At 44.1% G+C, this 10819-nt stretch overlaps 1 protein-coding gene across 1 annotated transcript in view; it reads left to right on the top strand.

Moving 5' to 3' along the window:
- Window positions 1–7987, top strand: part of SEPHS1 (selenophosphate synthetase 1) — a 29125-nt gene extending 21138 nt beyond the window's left edge. Inside the window, exons 6-7 of the mRNA XM_011934290.1 lie at window positions 2702–2914; window positions 6053–7987. Of these exons, the coding sequence (XP_011789680.1) occupies window positions 2702–2914; window positions 6053–6267 (428 nt within the window). The 3' untranslated portion in view covers window positions 6268–7987. The remainder of the gene's footprint in view (window positions 1–2701; window positions 2915–6052) is intronic.
- The last annotated feature ends 2832 nt before the right edge of the window (window positions 7988–10819 follow it).

Raw genomic sequence — 10819 nt, 5'->3', positions numbered from 1 at the left:
TGAACTCCTGACCTCAGGTGATCCACCCACCTTGGCTTCCCAAAGTCCTGGGATAACAGGCATGAGCTACCGTGCCCGGCTGACTGGGTAATTTATAAAGGAAAGAGGTTTAGTTGACTCAGAGGTTCACGTGGGGGAGGCCTCAGGAAACTTACAGTCATGGCGGATAGTGAAGGGGAAACAGGCACCTTCTTCATGAGGCAGCAGGACAGGGAAGAGCAGGGGAAGCTGCCACTTAGAAAACCATCAGATCTCATGAGAATTCATTCACCCCGACGAGAACAGCATGAGGGAAACCGCCCCATGATTCAGTCACCTCCCACCAGGTCCCTCTCTTGACATGTGGGGATTACAATTGAGATGAGATTCGGGTGGGGACACAGGCCAGACCATATTGATGACTCGTAAACCTAAATAAAACACAATATAAAACTGGAAGGAGAAGATCAGAGAAGATTTAGGTGGCTCTGGGTTTGGTGATGACTTTATAACACCAAAAGCACTATCTGTTAAAGAAAAAATTGGTAAGTTTGGCTTCATTAATATAAAAAACTTCTGCTCTGTGAAAAACACTGTTAAGGGGATGAAAAGACAAGCCACACACTGGGAGAAAATTTTGCCAAACATACCTGTTCAAGGTCAGGTATCCAAAAATACACAAAGCACTCTTAAAACTCAATAATAAAAAACAACTCAATTTAAACATGGCCCAAAGACCTTGACAGACACCACAAAAGAAGATACACACGGCAAGTAAGCATAAAAGGAAACCTCAGTGTGGTACGTCAATAGGGAACTGGAGATTAAAGCAATGGTTGAGATGCCTCTGCATACCTATTAGAATGGCTGAAATCCAAAACACTGAGAATAGCCTGGGCAACATGGTGAAACCCCATCTCTACCAGAAAAATACAGAGAATTAGCTGGGCATGGTGGCTTGCGCCTTAGCCCCAGCTACTTGGGAAGCTGAGGTGGGAGGATCACTTGAGCCCAGGAAGTTGAGGCTGCAGTGGGCTGTAATCGCACTACTGCACTCCAGCCTGGGTGACAAAGTGAGACCCTGTCTCAAAAAAACCAAAAGCACTGACAATACCAACTGCTGGCAAGAGTGTAGAGAAACAGGAAGGAACTCTCGTCCATTGCTGTCAGGACTGAAAACTGGCACAGCCACTTGGAAACTAAATATGTTGTTATATGATGCAACGATTGTGCTCCTTGATATTCACTCAAAGTTGAAAACTTCCATTCACACAAAAGCCTGCAGACAAATCTTCGTAGCAGCGTTGTTCATAATTGCCAAAACTTGGAAGCAACCATTCATTTCTTCAGTAGGTGAGTGGATGAATGGATAAACAAACCGTAGTGTATCTGTAGTATGGAATATTATTGAGCAGTAAAAAGAAAAGAGCTATCAAGCCATGAAAAGATGTGGAGGAATCTTAAGTGCATATTACGAAGTGAAAGAAGCCAGTCTGAAAAAGCTCCATGCAGAAGATTCCAACTGTATGACATTATGGAAAAGGCAAAACTGTAGAGATGGAAAAAAGATCAGTGGTGGCCAGAGGTTATCGGAGAGGAAGGGGATCAGGTGGAGCACTGAGGATTTTTAGGGCAATGAAAGTTCTCTGTGTGATACTATAATGTTGGATATGTAGAACTGACAGCAAAGGGTGAACCCTAGTGTCCTCTGTGACTTTAGTTAATAGTCATGTATTAGTATTGACTTACCAAATACACTACGCTAATGCAACATGTTAATATAGGCGAAACCTGGGGCGAAGGGTAATGGCAGCTTCCTGTTACTTGCTACTTAATTTCTTTCTAAATGCAAAACTGCTCCAAAAAATAAAGTCTATTAAATAATAGGTCGGGTGCAGTGACTTGTACACTTGTAATCCCAGCGCTTTAGGAGGCTGAGGCAGGAGGAGGACTGCCTGAGCCCAAGAGGAGGAGGCTGCAGTGAGTTATGATCATGCCTCTGCACTCCAGCCTGGGCAATAGAGCAAGACTCTGTCTCTTAAAAAAGAACATTTTTTTAAAAATAAACTTTCACGCAATTCATCTCTAGCAGGAGAACCTTGATATTGAGTGAGGCCTTAAAAAGTGCTGGTCTTGGCCGGGTGTGGTGGCTCACATCTGTAATCCCAGCACTTTGGGTGGCCGGGGCGGGCGGATCATGAGGTCAGGATTTCAAGACCAGCCTGGCCAATATGGTGAAGCCCTGTCTAAAAGCTGGGCGTGGTGTTGTGCACCTGTAGTCCCACCTATTCAGGAGGCTGAGGCAGGAGAATCATTTGAGGCGGAGGTTGCAGTGAGTCGAGATCTCACCACAGCACCTCAGCCTGGATGACAGAGCAAGACTCCATCTCGAAAAAAAGAAAAGAAACAAGTGCTGCTATTTGGTTTTCAGATGGTCTTGGTAGGTTTACCTTCCACTGAGATCATCATCCCTCTGCATAGTTTTTTTAGTTTACTGGAAAATTACTATTGATTGAAGCTTCCAGTAGTTTTCAGGTAGTTCAAACTGAAATAAGAACTTTCGGATTTCATTATGTCTTTGGTTGATTTTACAACTTTGAGTTTTCATTATTCCGATTTGTTATCTCCCTGACAAGGAAGGAAGTTGCAGATCAATTGTGGACGTAAGATTTTTGAGTTGAGGAAAGGTGTTTTTTCTCAGAATCGCCCCTCTCTCTCCCAGCTGCAGGACTTATGCACACGTTCAATGCCCACGCGGCCACTGACATCACGGGCTTCGGGATTTTGGGCCATGCGCAGAACCTGGCCAAGCAGCAGAGGAATGAGGTGTCATTTGTAATCCACAACCTCCCGGTGCTGGCCAAGATGGCTGCGGTGAGCAAGGCCTGCGGAAACATGTTCGGCCTCATGCACGGGACCTGCCCGGAGACCTCAGGTACAGGATGCTGGGCGCTTCTGAGGACTAAATAGTGAGGCTATCCGAAGGCTCGGCGAGAAAGCAGCACTCCCACTCCGAGTGGGCCCCGACTCTGTTCAAGGTCCGTGCTGCCGACCTCAGCCTCCGTAGCAGCTGATGCCTTTCCTCCTCCCAGTGGGTCTGGTCCCCGCCATCCTGGGAGGATCCAGCAGCCTTGCCGAAGTTGAGTGTCCTGTGTTCTTTTTGATGCAAGAATATGGCAATGAGGACAATTAGTCAGCATTCAGTTTTTACTGAACGCTTCGCATTTAAAATTAACCGTAATACCCATAGGTTACTTTGAACAGGTGATATTTTTTCCCTTGAAAATTGTCCAACGTTGTTTTAAGAATGATATAGAAAAAAAGGGGCCGGGTGTGGTGGCTCTTGCCTGTAATCCTAGCACCTCAGGAGGCTGAGGCAGGCACATCAGGTGAGGTTAGGAGTTCAAGAGCAGTCTGGCCAACATGGTGAAACCCCATCTCCACTATAAACACACAAAAAATTAGGCACATGCCTTTAATCCCAGCTGCTTGGGAGGCTGAGCCGGGAGAATCACTTGAACCCAGGAGACAGGTTGCAGTGAGCCGAGATTGTGCCACTACACTCCAACCTGGGCGACAGAGCAAGATTCTGCCTCAAAAAAATGACAAAGAAAAGAGAATGATATAGAATAAAAAAGAATACAATATTATGTCTTTAAAGTGCTTTTTTTTTTTTTTAAGATATGCAGTCATTTATTAGAGGAAACATAAATGGAGGATAAATGGGAGATGGAAGCGTAGGTTGAGAGAGCTGTCAGACAGCAGTGTAGATCTGACACCATACGCCCAGTCGTTTTTGACTCCTAGGGAGTTTTTTATATCCTTTGTCATTTTTCTAAACTTAAGCTCCTCTTGTTTCCTCATTAATTTGGTGACCGCGTCTGTCCAGAACTTGTGGGACGTCCTCTTCTTCATCATGGCCTCCTGAGGCCACCACCCACAGGCCTACAGGCTCGCCATCCTTCATTCCCGCTCCCACGGCCCTAGCTGGAGCCAGACGGTGCATCCTCCTGAAGTGCCATTTTTCTTTTGCCCCCTTTGTTCCTTTTACCTTCACTGTTTTCAGCTTTTAAGTCTCCCTATTTTTTCTCCCACCTTTTTTTCAGTTTCGGTTTCTTTTTCTATTTCCTTTCCTCTAGAACTCAGTTTTCTACCCTGCAAAAGAGTGGAATTACCTTGGGATTTTAAATATACATATGCCTGCCAGGCCTGGTGGCTCACGCCTATAATTCCAGCACTTTGGGAGGCCGAGGTCAGGAGTTGGAGACCAGCCTGGCCAACATGGTGAAACCCCGTCTCTACTAAAAATACAAAAATTAGCGGGCGATGTTGGTGTGCGCCCTGTAATCCCAGCTACTCCAGAGGCTGAGGCAGGACAATCGCTTGAACCTGGGAGGCACAGGTTGCAGTGAGCCGAGATTGCCCTACTGCAGTCCAGCCAGAGTGAGACTCTGTCTCAAAAAAAAAAAAAAAGAAAAATACACATGCCTAGCCCCAGCCTCCCAAAAACGGGGGGATGCATCTTGGGTGGGCCTGGGCCTCAGTATCTGGGAAGGCTCCCTGGGAGATTCCATAGTAGGCCAGGGGCAAGGGACCGCAGTGCTGGGACCACAAAGCCCTGGTCCCGTTCACCTGTACAGTGGCGAGGGGCCTTCAGGACTCTGCCAGGCCTCTCACCGCCTTTACAGAGGACCCTTCAGCCTCCCGTTTAAAAAAACCATTTTCTAGAAGTAAGCTCCAAAAGGGCAGGGTTTTTTCCCCTGCTGGTTCAGGGTCTGGCCAGGATAGTGTCTGCCACATAATTGGGCACTGAATGGAAATTGAATGAATTGATGAATGTTACCAGCCATTTTGATTTGTTTCCTTTCTTCAGAAATAACAAGTTTTTACTTTTTTTTTTTTTTTTTATGATGGAGTTTCGCTTTTGTCGCCCAGGAGGCTGGAGTGCAATGGCACGATCTCAACTCACTGCAACCTCCGCCTCCCTGGTTCAAGTGATTCTCTTGCCTCAGCCTCCAGAGGAGCTGGGATTACAGGAGTACGCCGTCATGCCCAGCTAATTTAGAGACAGAGTTTTACCACGTTGGCCAGGCTGCTCTCGAACTAACTCCTGACCTCAGGTGATCCACCCGCCTCGGCCTCCCAAAGTGCTGGGATTACACATGTGAGCCACCGTGCCCAGCCACAAGATTTTTACATTTTGTAGAAGTAGACTACAGTTTTTCCTCATCCTCTTATTTCTACTTGGAAAAATAAAAACTTTTCTGGCCTCGCTACTGGAAAGAGCAACAAAGGTTTATTTTAATGTATTTTATACGTTTGTCTTTTGGATATAATGACAGAGTCAGGACTGGAACCTAGATACTTAGAGGCATATACTGTATCATGAGTCTTAAATTTTCTAAAAATACAAAAAAGCATTCTCAGTAAAATGAGAGAGTCGATGTAGAGAATCAGAAGTTCCCTTTTGTTTGTCAGTATTTGTTTCAGTGTAGCATGGAAAGAGTAGCTACCACATGGCTTATTGATGCCCTGAACACCTTACCCCCTACACAGTGTTATGTGGTTTTCACAGTTGAAGGTTGGGGTGTATTATGTGTGTGTGTGTTAGGAGTTTACTAGCAATTGCTTAATTACAGCACAGAACAGACCTCTTAGGCTGGGTGTGGTGGTTCATTCCTGTAATCTCAGCACTTTGAGAGGCCAAGGCAGGGGGATTGCTTGAGTCCAGGAGTTTTAGACCAGTCTGGGCAACACAGTGAAACCTCATCTCTACAAAAAATTAGCCGGGTGTGGTGGTACACACCTGTAATCTCAGCTGCTGGGAAAGCTGAAGTGGGAGGGTCACGTGAGCCAGGACGTTGAGGCTGCAGTGAGCTGTGATTGTACCACTACACTCCAGCTTGGACCACAGAGTGAGACCCTGTCTCAAAAAAAAAAAAAAAAAAAAGCTTCTACTTGCATATAGGCGGCAGCAAGTTGCTGATGGAAGTTGGGTCTCTGCAGAAGCAGTGGAGGCAGAGAAGCTGCTGTCATGTCAACACTAACAGTCATTCCTGTTTTCTTTTGCCAGGCGGCCTTCTGATCTGTTTACCACGTGAGCAAGCAGCTCGGTTCTGTGCAGAGATAAAGTCCCCCAAATATGGTGAAGGCCACCAAGCATGGATTATTGGGATTGTAGAGAAGGGCAACCGCACAGCCAGAATCATAGACAAACCCCGGATCATCGAGGTCGCACCACAAGTGGCCACTCAAAATGTGAATCCCACACCTGGGGCCACCTCTTAATCTAGACAGAAATAGCTGTTTGGTTTTGATTTTAAATAGATCTATTTCCCTTATCACTTCAATTAAAGACTATAAACAACAAAAATCTCATTGTGTCTACACATCCGGGGTGACCTTAGGTCTGTTTGTAAGTGGATACAATTAATAAAATAAAATCCATTGCCTTTTTTTCCTGTTACATTAACTGAAGATGCACCTAATCTTGAGGCAGCTTCTGAGTTGAGAATTATATTGTTATCCAATACTGTTGATTCATTTTGAATCTTTAGACACTTATCTCTTGCCGCATAGGCTCTTTTTAAAGGTGCTTTCACATAGCACAGACATTACCAGTAGTCATGTCAAATAGCAGTTGGTGTCTTCATTTTATGTATATTTATCATATAAGTCTGATTTTTTTTTTTAAGCGTCTGGAATGGTTTTCTGGAGAGAGAGCATTGGTAAGTTGCACATGACGGTGTCCCAGTCATAAGAGGGTTGCATGAATCCTTTGAGTGTTTGCTTTGAAAAGCCTAGTCTTGTCTCTCAAGAGCATCTTGGACCCAGAACATTCTCCAGTAGTGCATTCAGTTCAACACAGCAAGTGCTTCTTCACTGCATGGAAAACCCTTTGAAGACAAAAAAGAAATCTTATTTCTTTTTTTGTAGCCTTCCTGATATTTACAGTAATATCATTAACTGTTTTATCGATAGCAAAAAAGGATACTTTTTGCAATGTAATTAGATGTTCTATAGTGCTACAAGGAATTGCCTTCCGAATGGAGGTTCATGTATAATACTCATTTACAATTCAATATATAATGACGCAAATAATTTTTAAATATAATCAATAATAAAGACTGTTCTGTGGATGGTAGTGTTTAATACATTTTATATTTTGTATAGTGATTTCAGGCCTTTTGTTTTCTTAAAATCAGCAGCTATTTAGCCTAATTCTTAGCATTATTTTGTCCTTTGCGCCAGTACTTTTTTGTGCACGCTTTTTGTGATCTGTGTTAAAAACCTGCATTGCCAACATTGCAGCTCGAACTTAAACTTGTTATTCAAATAAATATTTAATTTTTTAAATTGCTCTTGTATAATCAGATGCCCCTTTTAGTATTATTTTAGAAGCATTGGGAGGGTTTTGCCTAAAGTACAATTTATCGGGAAAAACTAGATTTTAGTTTTATAAAGCTTTTAAGTCTTTCATGGGACCTATATTTTCTTGAATTAAATTTTGTAGTTCTAGAATAAATAGGCAATCTAAGAAGGTGTTATCTGTGTTTCGTAAAGTGGAGGTTTCCTTATATTTTAACCTACTGAGCAATGAGGAGGGATTCCTGTCATTAAGCACAAGGGCACTGGATCCTCAAGTGCCCACCTTCATGAGAGAAAAAGCAGCACATCCTGCATGTTTCTGGTGCTTCCTGCTCACAGGCATCAAAGCCGCACATGTAAACTGACTTCTTGCCAAAGGAAGTGACCCCTGGGAAGATCAAGCTCTTGGAAGAGGCTTTAACTCGGACGCGACCTCCTCCGGGAACCAGCGGGCAGGGCAGCCTTTATGCATGTGTAACTGGACCTCCAGCCATAAGTATGGTGTGCAGTTTGGAAGAGCCTGCTGCGGAACTGAAATTGATTGGACATTTTATAGGAATTGATATACGGATGTTGGTCCTCAAAAGCTACAAACCAGTGGTCTGCAAAATAAAATGTGTTGGAAACCTCTGAGTAAGATCAACCTACTGTTGAGCTTTTTCTTTTTTTTTTTTTTATTAGCGACTAAATCTGAACTTCAGTGTAGCCTGTGCCCTGTGCCCTGAGAGCTGGTGTTTTCCTCAGTGGCAGGCCTATTGAGAGGAGGGAGATAAGTGGAGTATGTACTTACAGAAATAATCTTTGAAGATTGCTATGTATAAAGAGAAAATGTTGGGTACTTAGAGATCCATGTAAGTCTTATGATCCCAAGAGGAAGAATTTGTCTTTACAGCAGTGTTGGCTGGGCATGGTGGCTCACACGTGTAATCTCAGCACTTTGGAAGGCCAAGGTGGGCAGATGAGCAGAGGTCCAGAGAAGACCAGCCTGACCAACACGGTGAAACCCCGTCTATACTAAAAATACAAAATTTAGCTGGGTTTGGTGGCGCGCACCTGTACTCCCAGCTACTGGGGAGGCTGAGGCACAAGAATCGCTTGAACCTGGGAGACAGAGGTTGCAGTGAGCAACCTGCAATCACCACTGCACTCCAGCTTGGGCGACAAAGGCTCAGTCTCAAAAACAAGCTCTTTGAGACTCGGTCTCAACAAACAAACAAAAGCCAGTATTGCATACTGGCTCAGATACACCTGTGTTAGAATCACCCGGGGTGTTAGAAGGCGACTCTTGCCCCTGGTTTTTCACACTCACAGAATCAGAATTTCCGGGGTGTGGGACTTTGGGAATGTCTTACATAAGGACCCTATGTGGCTGTGGCCAAAAAAGTTTGAGAACCACTGATGTCAAAAGGAATGTTGCAGAGGAAGGCAGGGAAAGTAAGAGGACCTGGTTTTGCAACTTCTGTGTTTTTTTGAGGCCGAGTCTCACTCTGTCAGCCAGGCTGGAGTGCAGTGGCATGATCTCAGCTCACTGCAACCTCTGCCTCCCAAGTTCCAGTGATTCTCCGGCCTCAGCCTCCCGACTAGCTGGATTACAGGCACACGCCACCAAACCTGGCTAATTTTCGTATTTTTAGTAGAGACAGGGTTTTGGCATGTTGGTCTCGAACTGAGTCCAAACGATCCGCCCGCCTCGGCCTCCCAAAGTGCTGGGGTTCCAGGTGTGAGACACCATGCCCAGCCTTTTGCAACCTATTTTGCAGGAATTTTTTCCTCAACCATTCTCTTAACCATTCTGGCCAAATCTTGACCATTCTGTTTACTTCCCACATCTGAGCTATGGCACAGCAAAGAAGCAGAAAGACCTGTATTTTGAAAGCTCCATGAAGACCGAAATGATTGTCATTGAATATTGGAGTTCTTGGCAAAATCTATGTAGAACATTTTAAAAGTCAGTGGACAGGCCAGACACGGTGGCTTGTGTCTATAATCCTAGCACTTTGGGGAGCTGAGACAGGAGGCTCACTTGAGTACAGGAGTTCGAGACCAGCCTAAGCAATATAGTGAGATCTCGTCTCTACAAAAAATAAAATTTAAAAAATCGGTGGACAGTAAGTAGTCGATTTGACTTTCTGGTATTTCTGGTAGTCCTTTTTTAAATTTTATTTTATTTTATTTTATTTGAGATAGAGTCTCACTCTGTCACCCATGCTGGAGTGCAGTGGCGCAAACTCGGCTCACTACAATCTCCACCTCCCGGGTTCACACCATTCTCCTGCCTCAGCCTCCTGAGTAGCTGAGACTACAGGCACTTGCCACCATGCCTGGCTAATTTTTTATATTTTTTAGTAGAGACGAGGTTTCACCGTGTTAGCCAGGATGGTCTCGATCTCCTGATCTGCCTGCCGCGGCCTCCCAAAGTGCTGGGATTACAGGCGTCAGCCACCGCGCCCGGCCCCTCTGGTAGCACTTTAAAACTTAACACTTAAGTGTATTTATCTTGGTATACTGATTTGTTTTCTGTAAATCCTATAGTATAGTTGCATCCAAAAATACAGTCTGTTAGAATGCATAGAATTAGCGAATACAACCTGAGGCCGCTGGATCATGGTGGAGTCAGTCATTCAGGCACTAGGAATAATCTGTGAAGGAATATTGAAGCTGCTTATTTGCACAGGCTGTGTTGAGGTATTTATTGTGTTTCAGTCCAAGAAAAATTGAAATATTGTATAAGCAATATGTACTTTTGGCTCAGTCTTTAAAAATAGTAGATTATAGTCTTCCAAGTTCTGCATGCTTTATAATGAATAAATGTGTTTTAAATTGTTCTGTTTATAGATGAATGAGCCAGCCATTTTCAGTCTGAATTTAGCATTCCCTTTAAAAGAGTTATATCTGAGTTCTCAATCTTAGTTTTAATTGTATAGAGGCCAGAATAGCTATACTGTGCTGCACTTTAGTTTTAGGTAACAGAGCAAGCGGAGACATCAACGCTTCAGATACCTGTCGTGTCTGCGTGTGTGTTTTTGTATATATTTGTGTGTGTGTATATATCCTTGAGTTGCTCACTTCCACACCCAGCCCACCCTTTTCCTCTAGCTTAGGTAGTGGTTGCATAGACACCATAATTTACTTTGAACAGTAATTTGTAAATTTTTCTCATTAAGAATCCACATATGAATCATAGTCATGAAATATGCCAAGGGGCACAATGAAAATCACCGACGTCCTGTTAAAAGTGAAGCATGGGAATATCCTCTTATCTATGCTTAAATCTCTGTCTTGAATGAAGAGGGGAGCGGATGGATTACACAAGGTCTTCATTCAGTAAAGCAGAGTTCGTGCCACTGCACTCTAGCCTGGGTGACAGAGCAAGACTCTGTCTCAAAAAAAATAAATAGGCCGGGTGTGGTGGCTCAAGCCTGTAATCCCAGCACTTTGGGAGGCCGAGACGGGCGGATCACGAGGTCAGGAG

Source organism: Colobus angolensis, unplaced genomic scaffold (assembly GCF_000951035.1).
Source record: "Colobus angolensis palliatus isolate OR3802 unplaced genomic scaffold, Cang.pa_1.0 Scaffold133, whole genome shotgun sequence".
Taxonomy (NCBI): Eukaryota; Metazoa; Chordata; class Mammalia; order Primates; family Cercopithecidae; genus Colobus; species Colobus angolensis.
The sequence above is the reverse complement of the archived record's forward strand: the minus strand, read 5'-3'. Positions and strand labels throughout refer to the sequence as shown.